This window comes from Tenrec ecaudatus, chromosome 14 (assembly GCF_050624435.1).
Source record: "Tenrec ecaudatus isolate mTenEca1 chromosome 14, mTenEca1.hap1, whole genome shotgun sequence".
Classification (NCBI taxonomy): domain Eukaryota; kingdom Metazoa; phylum Chordata; class Mammalia; order Afrosoricida; family Tenrecidae; genus Tenrec; species Tenrec ecaudatus.
In genome coordinates, this window is record NC_134543.1 from 12042120 (window position 1) to 12058791 (window position 16672).

Sequence of the window (16672 nt, forward strand, 5' to 3'; positions counted from 1 at the left end):
CTACACCTACACCTACACCTTGCAGGTCTGGTGGATACGTCACTTTCTGTGTTGCGTTTTCAACATGAGATAGTGGAGCTACTCAGAGGGAGCAGGGTTGGTGGAGGGGGGCCGCTGGCACTGCTGAGGCTGCCCCTTGGGAAGACAGGGCCTCTGGAAGCCAGCAGATGTGTTTGGGGTTTGAGAAAGGAGCCCAGCACCCAGAAAGCCCCCGTGAGCAAAAGAGCGTCAGGTCCTGGGTCAGGTCGGTGTCAGGTGGAGGGTGAGTTCACTGACATGGTGAAATGAGTCAGTAACTAACAGATGACATAGATGAACCAGAGGCAGGAGGAAGGGGGAGATCCGTGTGAAAAGAGGGTTCTGGTCCAAAGAGCAATGGGTTTCCTCGATGGGTAGTGAGTGCCCCATCAGGAGAAGCAGTCAAGATGTGACTAACAACTTGTTGGCAGGAAAGCTGCCAGCCCCATTAGCAGAGAGAAGGGGATTGTGTAGCTGGCCTCGCCACCTCCCAATAGTCTGTGATCGTCCACCGAAGCTGTACCTTGTCACCCCCAGATATGGATGAGTGCAGCTTCTCCGAGTTCCTGTGTCAGCACGAGTGTGTGAATCAGCCTGGCACGTACTTCTGCTCCTGCCCACCTGGCTACATCCTGCTGGAGGACAGCCGGAGCTGCCAGGGTAAGGCCATACAAGGGGTGCCAGCTGGGGTGGGCCTGCCTCAGGGGTCACCTGGGGGGAACTGTGGGTGGCTTTAGTGAGTGCTACAGGTAGACAGAGGGGCAAGTGTTTCTTGCCCTGAGACCCACCTTGTAGCCCCAGAAAGGACACAGGCCACTTACATGCCTGGATGGAGCTGCCTGGCCGTCGGCCTCCCCTAGGGTGACTGGCTCTGGTCCCCACAGGCAGGTGTTTGCAGCCTCTCTGAGGATGCTCCCCACCCAGTCAAGAGCTCTCATGTGACAGCCTGCTTGGTTTTCTAGGGTCTGGAGGGCAGCCTGGCCACTGTATCTCCATCCCACGTGTCAGATGCACCCTCTGCTCTCTAGGAATCCACAGCTAGTCAGTCTATTTATTTATTGTGGTAAAGGGAGCCTGGCAGCGTCATGGGTTATGTGTCGGGCTGTAACCACAGCCCAGCACTTTGAAACCACCAGCCACTCCGAGGAAGAAAGACAATGCTTTCTACCCCCTTGACGAAGAAGTCCCAGGGGCAGTTCTACCCTGTCCTAGCGGGTCACTAGGCGGCAGAAGTTAGCTAAATGGCAGTGAGTTTATTTACTGTGGTTCACAGAAACACACACAAATGTGTGTGTCAATTCACAGCATTGACATGATTGCGTCCACAGTGGAAGGACAGGATGCCACCCTTCGTGTGGGCAATCCCTATCTCTTGCCTCATTATTCCACTGCCAGCGATCAATTCTGCAGCCACCCCCTTCCTCTGACCCCTGGCAACCACCCATGACCTTGGGCTTCCGTATAGTTGCAGATCCCTGAGTTGTCCTACTGTGCGATTCCTTTCACGCAGCCGATTGTTTCCAAGGTTCACCCACATGCCACCCATTAGGGCGGTGCTTCTCTGCCTGGCCGAGTAAGCCCATTGTACTTGTGGACTCGAACCACCCCCGTTCCCCTTACGTGGACTCTAACTTATAGCAATCTTACAGGCCAGGGCGGAACTGCCCCCCACCCCACCCCCGGGTTTCTCAGGCTGCAGGTCTTTACAGAAGCAGACTGACACTGCTTTCTCACATGCAGCAGCAGGGGCGGGGTTCGAACTGCTGAGCTTTCTGTTAGCAGTTGAGTAGGAGCATGATCACCATGCTGCCAGGGGCCTGATAGATGGTATCCATTCACCTGTGGATGGACAGTGGGCCTGGACTGCTGGCTTCCTAGAAGCCAAGGGGCTGGGGAGACCTCACATCTCTGAGTGCTGGGTCCTTCAGAGGCTCAGGGCCCCAGGCTGGCAAGGGATGGGGCTTCTCTAGATGGGTCACGGTCACTGGGGAAAGCTGGGGGCCCTGTGACCACCCAATTGTAGCCTCCCAGACAACTTGCCTCATCCCAAGGCCAAGCAAGTGCTCATGCCGCCAGGCATACACATGTACCACAGACTCCCAGTGTGAGCTGCACAGGGAGCTTGAGATGCTTCCAGAAGCCACATTAAGAGAGTAGAAAGGAAAATAATTTTTAATTTAAAAAAATCTCACCACACGGAGCAGGTGCACACACTCCTTAGAACAACTGATTGCAGGAGACCCAAGGGCAGCGTGCATCCAGGGATGCAGCTCTGAAGGCAGGAAGGGAAGAAAGCAAACTCGGGGGTGAGGGGGGCGGGCTGTCGGATGCACACTGTTGCATTATGGGGGCTTCTCTCGAGGTTACAAAGCAGGGTTGTTGAATGGAAAACCAACACGTTCCGTAGGCTTTCCTTCCAATCCCAGTGAAAAGAAACAAGTAAAATAAACGTTCCCTCACACCACAGACTCCAAGACATCTTCACTTCCACCCGCAGCCAGTATAAAATTATTGATGAAGTATGATCTGGCATATTCTTTTCCCACCGGCGTCATCAAAGCCCACGGGTATTCACACAGCACATCTGTTTGGACTAGCCACAGGCCAAGTGCTCTGTTGCCACCCGGGGCCCTGCAGTAAGGGCCAGGCCACTGTGCCCACCCTTCCCAGGCCTCCGTGCCTGCCCAGAGCCCCGCCTGGGTCGGCCTGTTTCATCCTTGCCTCTGCCCTGCCTTTCAGACATCGACGAGTGTGAGCATAGAAACCACACCTGCAACCTGCACCAGACCTGCTACAATTTGCAAGGCGGCTTCAAGTGCATCGACCCCATCCGCTGCGAGGAGCCTTACCTGCGCATCAGTGACAAGTGAGCCTGGACTGTCCCTGTGACTCGGGGGTGGGGAGCAGGAAGGCAGCTCAGGGAAGGGCGGGCTGGGTCTCAGCGTCCTCCTCTGAGGATGTGTTTGAAGCAGCAGTCACCTCTGTGCTCCTGGTCAGCATTCCTCCCTGTGCCTCCTAACGGCCCTGCACACACACCCTTCCTCCTTCACGCCCCCACCCGGGCCAGCGTCCCGGGAACATCCTCCGGAAAGTTGCCTGAGCAGAGGCAGCTCAGGCCCTTGCTGTCTCCTCACCAACTCTGCTGGGGACTCAAGGCCTGAAAAGTTGGTCCAGGTGGGGCCGGGGCTGGTTTCACACAGGCTCCCGAGTGAGTCTCCCTGGACTGCACCTGAGCAAGTTGGGAGAGGGGGGGCGTGGCCTCTAGAATTCTCCAGAGAGCTCCTGCTACCAGACATTATACCCTTGTTCCCTTGGCCAGCATTCCACCAAGTCACCAGATGGCCTCAGAACAGGGCTTCAGACCAGTTCTTTCCAGACGGCGTGAATCCGCATCCGCACTTGACCAGGCTCCCAGGTGGTTCTTATAGACCACAGAGGGTTCTGATTCAGGGTATCTGATGTGGAAGGGCAGATTCTCAGCAGGGGTATCAAACCAGAAAGACTGGATGTTTGGCCCTCCAGCCCTCCATCTTGAGGAGGGAATTAACGTGGAAACACCACTACTGAGTGAAGGTGCTGTCTGTGCTGGGTGCCACTGAGCTGAACCTGACTCGGCGACCCTGTAGGACAGAGGAGAACTGCCCCTGTGAGTGTCCTACACTGTGTCCTAGGGCAGCGGTTCTCAACCTGTGGGTCGCGACCCCTTCAGGAGTGGAACGACCCTTTCACAGGGGTTGCCCGATTCATACCAGTAGCAAAATGACAGCGATGAAGTAGCAACGAAAATAATTTTATGGTTGGGGGTCACCACCCCATGAGGAATGCAGCCACTGAGTCAATCCATCTCTTTGAGGACCTTCCTCTTGTTTGACCGCCCCTCCCCCTAACCAAGCGTGATGTCCTTCTCCAGGGACTGGTCTCTCCTGACATGTCCAAAGTAGGGGAGACAGTCTCACCAGCCTGGCCTCTATAGAGAGCATTCTGACTCACAGTGGGCCTGTGAGAAAAGGTAGAGCTACCCCAGTGGGGTTCTGAGACTCTTATTCTTGAAGTACTGAGTAGAAAGGCTCATCTTTGTACCTTGGAGAAGCCGGTAGTTTCAAACTACCGACCTTGCAGTTAGCAGCCCAAGGCATAATCTCAACCTTCCTACTGCCGCAACCCTTTCGTACAGTTCCTCATGTGGTGACCCGAACCACAAAATTATTTTTGTTGCTACTTCATCACTGTCATTTTGCTACTGTTATGAATCGGGAGACCCCTGTGAAAGGGTCGTTCGACCCCAAAGGGGTCTCAACCCACAGGTTGAGAATGGCTGACGTAGAGACTGAAGTAGGGATGTGTGTTTTGCCCGTGGTGCCTGGGTGGTCCCCGAAGAGCCTTAGGTGGCATAACGCGTGGACCCCTGGCTGCTGTGTGGAGGCTGGACCTGCCACAGGGTCTGGGGAGAGGTGACAAGAGGCTACGAGGCAGAGGTGATGACAGTCCAGGTGCTGAACAACGGCTGGATTTGGAATGTGTTTTGGAACGGGTGGCGTGGATAGATCGGAAGTGAGGGGAGAGCCACCGGAGACACAGGAAGTTGACTCCCAGTTTTGTCCAGCAGGACACAGACAGACAGGCGTTGAGGTGGCCCGGGTTCTGGTCCAGGCCTCCGCAATGAAGTCAGGGTTGCCACAGGGCCAGCCACGTGAACCTGCTGACTCCGAGTGCAGATAAGTGTGTGTGGACCCAACACGGCCATCTCTACGGAGCGTGTAACACTCAATGGGAAGTCTGGAATGCTGGGAGAATGAACATGATGGGAGAGAGGCAGGAAGTGGACACACATTTGGGAGAAAAAAACAGGAAAATATCTGCGCAGCTCAAGGAAGTGGAGCACGCTGGCCCGTGGTCGGCCCGTGTGTGCCGGAGTCTCCATTCTGTTGTGGACGCTCACCACTAGGCGATGTCTCCGGGTGGGGTCCGGGGTCGGGGGCTAGAGATGAGTCAGGGGAGGTTGAAAACAGACTTTCCTTGGGAATAAAAGATCATCCCGATCTTCCAACAGAAACTCTTCATTCGGAGATGCCGTTTCTGCCCCGTGTGTGTTTGCAAACTGGGGGTGGTTACGTCTTCTACGGTGGGATGTTGGCTTCCATCTCCTGGTTCAGGCTGGCCTGTTGGAGCTTCGTCTGCTGGTTCCCATATGTGGCTTTGCTTTTCTGGACTCTTTTTCTTGTTCAGGTTTTTGATGGTCTGGAAGGGTCGTGAACAGCATGATGAGTGAAGGGGAGTTGTAAATGGCAAGGGTCATGTGCTCCTTATGCCAACTCATTAAAAAAAAAGTCAGGGATTTGAGACGATGACAGTGCTGTTCCAGTGTTCCCAACAACCTGGTTGGTTGGGAGATACTCATGTCCATGTCTTTGCTGCCTCCTTCCTACTAGAAGGTGAGCAACCAGCCGTCATGGTCTGACTGATTGCTGTATCTCTGAAGTGTCTCCCACGGTTCTGTGTATACAGTGAGTTCTAGGCTCTGCTTGTTGAACAGAAAGCCCGAGCCCGTCTCCACACAGACTGAACTAAATGAGAAAGAGAACGCACTGGGGTCCGTCATGTGTCACTTCTCATGTTGACAGATTCTCCCTGAGTCGTGGAGAATGGTGGTGGCGGTGGCGGCGTGTGTATGTGTGTGTGTGAAGGGCTGTGTGATCAGAGGTTACATTTTGCCAAGTGTCAGGGCCTTAAAGACCTCCCTGGAGTTCTGAGAAGCAGAGGCTGAAGATGTGTTTCTGAGTAACTAGAAGGTTCCATTAGCCAGAGAGACCATGCCAGAGCTGGGTGACAGCTCCCCCACCTGCTGGACAAGAGCCAGGACCTGAGCGGCTCTGCGGATATGGTGTTGGGATGACGACAGTGGGGGGGCCCTGTGGGGTCTGTTAAGTGAGGAGGTTCTAGAAGGGATTCATTGGCATGTGGTACATCCGATTCCACTGTCCCACAGCCGCTGCATGTGTCCTGCTGAGAACCCCGGCTGCAGAGACCAGCCCTTCACCATCCTGTATCGTGACATGGATGTCGTGTCTGGACGCTCAGTTCCCGCTGACATCTTCCAGATGCAAGCGACGACCCGTTACCCTGGGGCCTACTACATCTTCCAGATCAAGTCTGGGAACGAGGGCCGAGAATTCTACATGCGGGTGAGAGCACCTGGCGGGCCATGGGGGCTGGGGGGTGGGCGGGGGTGTCTAGCCTGGGAACATGCTACCATACACAGGGAAGAGGACAGCTCAGAGGGGCTGGTGGGGAGGGAGAGGAACAGAGAGGGTAGGAGTCGGGAGTTCAAGGTTACAGTGACCTTGGGGAAGATGCTTCTCCTCTGGGGATTCTCCTCTGAAAAGTGAGGAGGAAGGCCAACCTGGAGCCTTAGGAGGTTCTGTGGGGGAGACCAACTTACATACCGATTTTATCCATCCACCTATGTTACAAATACTCCTTAGGAACCTCGAGTGCACCTCTAGCAGGCAGGGGTGGTTCAGTAGTATTCTCACTTTCCATGTGGGCCTCAGGATCCCTGGTGGCATAATGGTTACACATTGGTCTGCTAATCATAAGGTCAGCAGTTCGAAACCACTAGCCGGGCTTGCTATTCTCATAAAGAGGTACAGTCTCAGACACTCCCTGTCCTATAGGGTCACTGGGAGTCAGTGTTGACTCAATGGCAGGGAGTTTGGGATTTTTCAATGTGGCCCTTGGGGTTTGATTGCTGGCCAGTAGGTTCCCCCTCCATGCACAGTCACCCCCTGTTCATCATTGGAGGGCTGGCTGCTTGTTGCTATGATGCTGGGCAGGTTTAGGTGGAGCTTCCAGGCTAAGACGGAGAAGGATGAAAGGTGTGGAGATCTACTTCCAAAATGAGTCCATGAACACCCTATGGTCCAGCCCACCAAATGGTTGTAGGGATGGTGCTGGACTCCATTGTCCATGGGGTCATGAGTCAGGCTCCACGGTTAGGTAAAAACTCCATGACAGCTAATCCCAACATCATGCACATCTAGAAACATCAGTTACATCCCGTACAGACATTTCAAGCCAGCTGCTCTCCTGGTGTTTCCAGTCCTGGGTATGTCCAGGCACGGCTCCCAGAAGTGGGTTCTATCCGCGTGGTCCAACAAAGTAGCCATGAGCTACATGTTGCATTGGCAGTCAACAACTTAAAATGAAACAATATGATCCTTGAGTTTCTCAGTGCCACTGGCCGTGTTCCGAGTACATCATGGCCATGTGTGACTCCTGTATTGGATAACTTCGATGCAGAACATTTCCATAAACCCAGAAGGTCCTACTGGGCAGCACTGGCTTAGCCATGCCAGTAAAATTGTCAACTCTTACTGCCGTAGAGTCAATTCTGACTCATGGCGACCCTAGAGGACAGGGTGGAACTGCCCCTGTAGGTTTCTAAGACGGCAACTCATTACGGGGGTAGAAAGCCCTGCCTTTCTCCAGTGGAGCACCTGATGGCTTCCCACATCCATCTCATTTCCTCCCATTTATATCCTCGAGTTCCTTGGCCTGGGCCTCTTGGGGTACTCACCCTCTCTAGAGACCACAGGCTTGGTGTGGTACCTTCCACTTGTCATTGTGAATTAGAATCATCTAGGGCCCTTGTCCAAAAGAACAGATTCCAGAACTTCATTTCCAGAGAGTCTATTTCAGGAGACAGTGGGTATGGCCCGTGTATTACAGGTGGAGCCATGGGGGAGAAAATGCCTTTCTGGAAGCTTCTGCTAGGGCCCTGGTCATCACAGCAGCTAGAGAACCCTTGAGACTGACAAAGTAGAGCTGTGGCTGGCTCACACAGCTATGAGAATGGTAATCATTTGATTTTACTCAAAAGGGGATACTAGGATTCGACAGGGACATAGGCATTCCATGACAATGACTAAAGAACCTTCTTAGTAAGAGGACATAGGGAGACTTGGGGAGGGGCGGTGGCAAGGAGGCAGTACTTGGTTTGAAAGGTCCAAAGATTGTACCTACCACGAGCAAATGGGCTTGGTGAGCGGGGCCCTGGGTAGCCACAGAGCCCGAGGGCAGAAAGGCAGAAGTCCAACAGTGAGGGGCCACATGTTCCCCCTGCCCAAAGCTGCAGGAGACCCCTTGGGAGCCATCCTGGCCCGCTTCCAGTAGGTTCCCCAGCTACCTGCTCTGTGACTTTGGGACGTGTTGCCTAACCTTTTGGAGCCTCATTGCGCTCCTCTGCAAAGAGGGGATAATGATAGTTTCTACCTTAGGATTAAAGGAGATCATCTATTTAGTGCAGTTCCTGAACAGAGAATGGCGGCTTTTTTTATCATCAAGAACAGGGATTTGTTGGGATGAAACCGTCCAATAGCCTCCTTCTTCTCACCCTGCTCTTTCTCCCCTGCCCTCTCATCCACCTACACGGCATCTCGGGTTGATTCCAGAGGATTTCCGGTCACTTGCAGTTACTTTCGAATTGTCCCTTGGCCCATGTCCTGGCTTGTTGCTGGCTCACCGGGAACCCTGGGCTGTTCTTTCTCGCAGTCACCAGCAGCTCCTCCCTTCTCCTGGCTTCATCACTAGCGTTAGTGGCTGGCGCTGGAATTTGAATAGCCGTTGTTTTCACTGGTCTTCCTTGTAAGCGTATAGGTATCCCCGACAGCATTGTGTTTCGAGATAGATCTTGAAACATCCTTTTTGACGATGCATGCAGTACCACCCAATAGCAATGTTGTTGTTGTTGGTGGTGGGTCCCATGGAGTCTGTTCTGACTCACAGCGACCCTCTGTACAACAGAAGGAAGCTCTTCCTGGTCCTGCACCGTCCTCAAATGGTTACGTCTGAGCTCATTGTGACAGCCCTTGTGTCAGTCCATCCCACTGAGAGTCTTCCTCTTTTTCGTTGACTCTTTCGCTTGCAAGCAGGATGTCCTTTTCCAGGGACTGGTCTCTCCTGAGGACATGTCCAGAGTGCAGGAGACCAGGCCTCACCCCCCTCCCTTCTAAGGACTGTTCCGATCGTCTGTCTTTGTTTGTTCCTCGGGAAGCCATGGTACCTTCAGTGTTCTTCCATAACAGCCTAATCCCAATGTCTCAGTCCTACTGCAGTCCCTCTATTCACTGCCCGGCTTGCACAGAATTACAAGGCCATTGAAAATCCCATGGCTTTAGAGCAGGGGTTCTCCACCTTCCTCAGGCCTCGACCCTTTCAGACAGTTCCTCATGTGGTGGTGACCCCCAACCATAAAATTATTTCCATGGCTACTTCATCACTGTCATTTTGCTATGAATTGGACGAGGCCTGTGAAAGGGTCATTCGACCCCCAAAAGGACCTCGACCCACAGGTTGAGAACCGCTGCTTTAAAGGGGCATCGTAGCTCTTGACACTTTAAAGAGGTCCTTGGGCAACAGCTTTGCCAGTGAAACAGGTCATTTAATTGCTCACAGCGGCTCCCACGAGCATTGATTGTGGATCCAAGCAAAATGACATCCGGGAGAACATTCATCTTTTCTCCATTTCTCATGGTGTTGTTTGTCTATTGGCCTAGATGTTGTATTTACAATGAGCTGTCATCCACATTGAAGACCGGCATCTTTGGTTTTCATCAGCAGGTGTTTCAAGCTCTCCTGGCTTCCAGCAAGCAAGGCTGTATCACGCGTATACCAGAGGTTCTTAACCAGCCTTCAGCCAATCCCGATGCTGCAATTTTCTTTGTAGCCAGCCCCGCTTCTCAGGTTGAATACTTGTGGTGAGAAGCTACAGCCCTGACACACACGGTTCCTGGCTTGAAACTACATGCGTCCCCTTGCTCTGCTCCAGCGACTGCCTGGGGGCCGTGTCCGGGTTCCACACGGGCACAGTCAAAGGAGCGCAATCTCAATGGCAAAAAACAACAAACAACCCTCCACAGTTACCGAGTGGACTCTAACTCCTCACGGGCCTAGATGGGAGAGGAGACCTGGTTCTCCAGGTGCTGAGACCACAAACCTGTCCTGGCGCGGCCAGCTCACCTTTCTCTTGAGGAGCGGCTGAGGGGCTCAAATGACCGGCTCTGTGCCAGCATGTGCCACATGCAGCCCAGCATGCGCCACCGGGGCTCCTGGTAGTGACAGGTGCTGGGTACACTTTAGTCACTGTCGCATAGATGATGTTGTCACCGCCCTGCTCCTGCTGCTGCCGCTGGGGGGCCTGAGCTCCTGGGCCCTGGGGGAGAGGGAGGAAATAGGGAAGTGCTGGGGAAGGGGTTGCAACGTTGTGTGGGAAATCGGGTCGGATGGCGGCGCAGGGATTTGGTGATTTTATTACACAAGTGCTAAAAGCCCCCTCATACCTAGTAGACAAGCGGGCATGCACACACACATGAAACACACACACGGAATGCGCACACACGTGTACCCTGCTGGTAGTCTGTCCCACACCGAATGCTCACCAGAGAACAGGTGACTGGCTTTGGCCAGGTGCCTTGGGGACACACCTAGAGCCAAAAGGAGCCTGGTCATGGGGTTCAGACCTACATCTGGCAGGCTGTGCGGTTGTGACCCATGTTTATTAAGGGCCACTACCAGTGGTTTTGAGTCGGGCCCTGGGAGTTTGAAATGCGCCTTCGAGGGACCCCCCCCCCTATAGAGGGAGGGGCCTGGCAGAATGGTTCTGGAGTCTAGAGAGTGCGGCGGAGGGAAGAGCAGAGGGTAGGGGCTCGAGTGTGGGAGGTGAACACTCTGGTGTCATGGGCTAGTTCTCTGCCCACGTGTGCTGTGCTGAACCTACTGGTCACGTAAGGTTAGGAGGGTGGAATCAGAGACTATATTAAAAGTCTTAGCTGCGTGGTTGGCATGGTCAGAGCATTGTCCTTTGGCACAAAGCCATCCAAGACCACAGATGACTCATGGCTCTGGGGTCGCCTGTTTCATGCAGGACTGGACTCAGCTCTCACAGCTGGCTGGAGAATGGCTCTTTTGGCAGCCCCGCCCACCACAGACCCCCTACTGTGCATATGGGCACACCCTTCAAGGATGCGGAGGATCTGACCCTGGTGAAGGTTGGGATTACTGGCCAGCAAGGCTATGTCCAAAGGGGAGAGACATTCAGTAAAGCCCAAAGGAAGAGCCGGGCAGCTTCCGGTTGCTCCACGCCCCCACCCCCATGCTGGGCCCTCAGGATCTCCCTCTCAATGGGCTTCTACAGCTTGGCCTCAGCCTTGGCCTTTGCTCAGGCAAACAGTGAAAGCCGGCGAGCTAGCTGGATAGGAAAACACCGTGGGCATGTCCTGGTGTGGCTGTGCCCGCTGAAGTCCTGGCCCGAGGCACTGGGGTTTGTGAGGGTTGATGAGGAAGTGCGGGCCTCCTTCGGCTTCAGGAGGTGTCAGTGACGCAGATGCTAATGGGAACCGAGGAGGGACAGAGCCAAGAGGAAGTGGTGTGGCTACCGGCTGCTGATAGCCCAGCAGACAGGGAAGGCCCCAGCAGCTGGCTGGCACCGTCTGCCAGGCCCGCCCTTGTCATACCCAGGGTAGTTCTAGGGGACGTTCAGGCTTTTATGGGGAACCCTCCCTCTGTGGAGACAGGGCTTGGATTAACCGGTAAGCACAGGACACACCAGCTTACAGCAAGCCAGGTGCACCGGCCTTACTTTTGTTTACTGACTCATCTGCCACTCACCACTTCACCTGGGTTCCACCACAGCTGTGATGTGAAAACCAGGTAGAATTGTGCACGACAGATTAATAAGTAAGCACAAGCAAGCCTGTGCATACCATGCTGATTAGGTACTTTGTCCCTGAGATGGTTACCTACCTGGTGTCCTTTACATAAGCCACACACCTCGATTCCCCAGACCTCTTTCAGCTTCCAGCCAATCACTGGGATCTGCCTTTCCTAGAAGTGCCGGCCCACCTGTTCCTGCTCTCTGATGCTGGTTCCTCCCAGGCGCCCTGGGGTTGGACAACGCCCTGACCCCACACAGCTCTGCTTTGAGGAAGTGCTCCCTAACTCCATTTCACAGCCATCAGCTGATGCCAACTCTTAGCCACCTTATAGGACAGGGTAGAACTGCCCCCTGTGGACTTCCAAGACTGTACCTCTTTTTTTTTTTTAATAGACACCAAAGTTTACTAGTAGTTATCAGAGATGGATGGGGAGGGGAATCGACATTCTTTCTTCTTTTTTTTTTAAAGATCATTTTATTGGAGGGCTCTTATAGCTCTTATAACAATCCATGCATCAATTGTATCAAACCTATTTGTATCGATGTTGCCACTACTATTTTCTAAACATTTACATTCTATTTGAGCCCTTGGCAGCAGCTCCTCTTTTTACGCCCCCCCGCCCCCTCCCACTCTCATGACCCCTTGACAAATCTTAAATTATTATTAATTTCATGTAGACTACAACTCTTTAAGGGAGCATAAAGCCTCATCTTTCTCCCACGGAGTGGCTGGTGGTTTTGAACTGCTGCCCTAGCCGTTAGCAACCCAACACATAACCCATGGCGTCATCAGGGCACTTAAGGAAGTGCTAGGGAGAAGAGACAAACACAAGCGGATGGTTCAGGGGTAGAATCTCGCCCCGCCAACGAGGGAGAACCAGGTTCATTTCCAGCCACAGCTCCTGATATGCACCACCTGTGTATCAGGGAGCCTCTCCTGATACAGCAATGGGCACGGGCCTCAGGGGGTCTTCCAGACTAAGACAAACTAGGAACAAAGAGGCAGTGATCCATCTCCACAGGTTAGCCCCAGAGAAGCCTTGGGTTCACAAGAGCCGGATCTGCAACGAGCCGTGGGATGGAACAGGACCAGAGAGTGTCTTAGCCCTTTGTGGGGTGTGGGAGTGGGGGTCTCCAGGAGTCAGGGGCTGACTTGTAGACAGTTGCCACCACCAGGGAGAAGAATATCCAATATCGGTCTCTTCCATAACTGTTGGCGGCAAAAAATAAGGATTTGACAGAAACATGCCACGGGGACCCCTGGCCTCTGGTGGCCCTAAGCCATTATGTAACCTCGCTGGGCCTTGACCTGCCCACGTGAACTTGGGAAGTTATGAGACATCCCCCAAACAGCCTTTGGATGTGGGCAGTCAGGGGCCCGGGTCCTGTACTTTCCCCTGCCTTTGATGCACACACTTGGGGGTCTAGTTGGAATGCAGGTTCATGGCCCAGTAGCCAAGATGGGGCCTGAGAGTCGGTATTCCTTATAAGCTTCCTGGATCACCCTCGAGTAGCAAGGCCGAGAAGGTTCCTATGAGGATGAAGTCAGGGATGTCCTTCCCAGTGGCTGAGAGAGCACCTCCTGAGTGCTGGGGACTCGGCGGCATCGGTCCTCTCAAACGCTGTAGTGGAGGAGAGCTATCCTCTCCAATCTAAGAGGACACAGTGGTGGGGTGATAGGAAGGCGGAGCTCAGAATGCATCCAGACAGCCACCAGCCCCTCAGAACCACCCAGTGGCTCTTAAACAAATGACACCGGCTCCAGGCCTCACCTGGAGAATGGACGGGACCAGAAAACCCGGGGAAGAGCCCCTAACGTTACTTTTAAAACGGTGTCCTATGTGCTTTTGAGAGGAGCCCTGGTAGCACGCTGGTTAAAGAACTTAGCTGCTGGCCATAAGGTCGGCAGTTCAAACCCACAAGCTGCTCTGAGGAAGAAAGTTGAGGCTGTCTGTTTCCATGGGGATTATAGCCTTGGAAACCCAATAGGGCAGTTCTACTCTGCTCTAGGAGGCTGAGAGAAGTCAGAGTCGACAGGGGGGGAATGGACTGGTGATTCTGATGCTGTTTGGGAGAAAACCGTGACTTGTTGGACCACTGGACCTGGTCCACACTATCATTTTAGAGATGAAAAGGCATGTCCCTAAGCCTTGCAGTTCATTCCTTGAGCCGTCCACCCATTCATTCCGCATATATGTGTGAAGAACTCACTGGGTGCCAAGCATCATGCCAGGTTCAGGCAGGGGGCGGGACAGGTCCAGTGGGACCCCAGACATCAGACCTGGGCCAAGTAAATAACAGAGATGATGGTACTAAACACTCTCCTGTGCCGAGAAGAACATCTATGTAGCAGGGTCACAGGTACTCCAACTGAGACTGGGGCATCAGAAAAGGCCCCTCTGAGAGGGGACCTGGAAAGTTAGCCACAAGGAGCCACGTGGAGCGTGGACAAAGGGTGCAGATGCTGGTTTGACGGCAGCACAGGGCGCAGGGGGCATCTCAGATGGGCGGAGGGACAGCCTCTTGCTCTCCTCCTCCCACCCTGCTGCCGCTCAGCAGATAGCTCCTGGGCTCCGGCTCACCTTCTCCCACCTGCAGTCAGGTCTTCTCTAACCCGCTGCTCTCCCTTGTGTCCTCAGCAAACAGGTCCCATCAGTGCCACCCTGGTGATGACCCGCCCCATCAAAGGGCCCCGGGAGATGCAGCTGGACTTGGAAATGATCACCGTCAACACCGTCATCAACTTCAGAGGCAGCTCCGTGATCCGGCTGCGGATCTATGTGTCACAGTACCCCTTCTGAGCCTGGGGCGGGCACCCGTGCCAGCCTCTCCCCGCAGCCGGGGACAGGAGAAGAGACACGCCCCAGTGAGAGCCAGACGGACCCAGTTGCGCCTTGCCTGCTGACCGTTTCCCTGAGGGGTGGGCCCCTGCAGCCCGGCCCCCCACCTGTACTCTTGTAGACTGCCACTCCAAAGACCTGCTGTGGCCGGCGCCCACGGCGCACTTATCCAAAAGCCTGGTCGTGGCCCCAGTGGGAGGTCCCGGTGATTTTGGAAGGCCCCAAGTTCTTTTCCACCCCCCCCCTTTTTTAATCAAAGAAACTAGTTTAAGTTTACTGGGGTGTACGTCTATGTTCAAAGACTGTGAACAGCTGCTCACCCTTCCATGCCTTCTCTGTGTGCCTGGCCACCTCGCTGTTCTGCCAAGGCCCGGGACGCTCCCGGGCAGGGTAGGGTTGGGGTGGGGCAGGGACACCGGGTTACGAGTGTGCCGCTTGCGTGTGCAGAGAAAGCCCTGGCAACACCCCAGAGCAGGAGGGAAGGGCTCTGACGGGTCTTGCCCCCCGAGTCTGGGCTTGTCAGTCATAGATGAAGTCTGTGTGCCCCTCACTTTGTATCTCCATGTAATTCTGTATGGTTTATTTGAGCTTTATTATTATTATTTTCTTATTTTAAAAGAGGCGGTAGGATGCTTTCACAAGCCTTCAGACAGTACTGTTCTGTCTCCCCAAACCCAGTCTCCTCCCCACTTGGTGGTGGTGTTGTTGGGTGCCATTGAGTCGGTGCTGACCCTTAGCCACTATAGGCACCATCCTCACAATGGGTCCTACACTTGAGCCCAAAGTTGCAGCCACGGTGCCAGTCCGTCTTGTCGAAGGGCCTTCCTCTCTTTCGCTGCCCCTCTGCTTTCCCAAGCACGATGTCCTTCTCCAGGGACTGGTCTCTCCTGACCCTATGGGAGGCCCCCTCCCAGACCATGCTTTCTTTGGCATTTTTTAACCCCACTGAGTCAGAAGGTGGGAGGTCTCCAAACCAATTAAATGTTTGAAGAGATCATCTGGTGGCTTCATTTTGACTTGGTGGCTTCTTCGCCCGGATCGGTTTCAACCTGGGGGCTGTGCGCTGGCTCTCGAAGCTCTCCAGAGCGCTGGTTTATCACTCAGGACTCAGACAGGCTGGTGTGGGCAGAGGTGGGGCGTGCAGAGAGACAGCATGACAGGGACATTGGGAGGAAGCATCCACCTGAGCCCCAAGTTGTTCCATTTCAAAATCACCAGCCATCTCTCCGCGGCGGGGACCTTCTTCAAGCAAGTTTCCTCAAACCCCTGCTTTCCACCCCTTCCTTCCAAGGGGAGCTTTGGAAGGAAACCCGATTCCCTGGGCCTCGTCCCCTGAGAGCCTGAATGGGCTGGTCTGGGGCAGGGTCCTGGCACTGGGATTTTGTAGACGTGTACTGAGCAGCCCAGGGGGTTATGTGTTGGGCTGCGATCTGCATGGTCAGCAGTTCGAAACCACCAGCCTGAGGGCAGAAAGACAAGGGCTTTCTGCTTCCATAAATAGGTGCAGTCTTAGAAACCCACAGCGGGGTGGGCTGAAGTCAGCTTGTGAGCAAGGACAAAGAGCCACGGTTGAGGACCGGTTGTGATCATCCCCACAGAGCGGTGGATCCTGTGCTATGCGCCCCTCACATCCCGCCACTTAGCCTGGTGCGCATTTCAAGTCTCACAACCCCAGGAAGGGGCAGAGAGCCAACAGGACAAGTCATAGGTCTGCCCTGTAGGGTCGCTGCCTAGATGTGGCATCCCCAGAATTTCCCTGAGGCTTCAGAAGGACTGAGTGCCCTGCCTGGCCCTCCCTGGTGGACGAGGTTGATCCGTGGGGGCTCCCATTCTAACTGGTGGGGATATGCGAACGAAAGAACCTGCCCTGATGGGACTCAACTCCCTGACTTCTGGGAGTCAAGCACTGAAACTCGCAGACACATCTTCTACTTTGACACTGGGGGTCACCAGGAGTTGGCATCGGATGGATGGCAACTGGTTAGCTGGCTATGTACCAGGCACTGTCCTGGGCTCTGTGGGCTCATGGGGATTTCACCCATCATTTATCAGAGGCCATTCTTCCTAGAGCATGTGGAGTCCCCTGCAGGGTCCGAGGGCTGCA

At 54.2% G+C, this 16672-nt stretch overlaps 1 protein-coding gene across 2 annotated transcripts in view; it reads left to right on the forward strand.

Annotated features, from left to right (window-relative positions):
- The window catches only part of FBLN5 (fibulin 5), a 75657-nt gene extending 60092 nt beyond the window's left edge, over nt 1–15565 (forward strand). For both annotated transcript variants that reach the window (XM_075532087.1, XM_075532088.1), the window contains 4 exons: nt 556–678; nt 2758–2884; nt 6005–6200; nt 14368–15565. In XM_075532087.1, the coding sequence (XP_075388202.1) occupies nt 556–678; nt 2758–2884; nt 6005–6200; nt 14368–14529 (608 nt within the window). In that variant the 3' untranslated portion in view covers nt 14530–15565. The remainder of the gene's footprint in view (nt 1–555; nt 679–2757; nt 2885–6004; nt 6201–14367) is intronic.
- The last annotated feature ends 1107 nt before the right edge of the window (nt 15566–16672 follow it).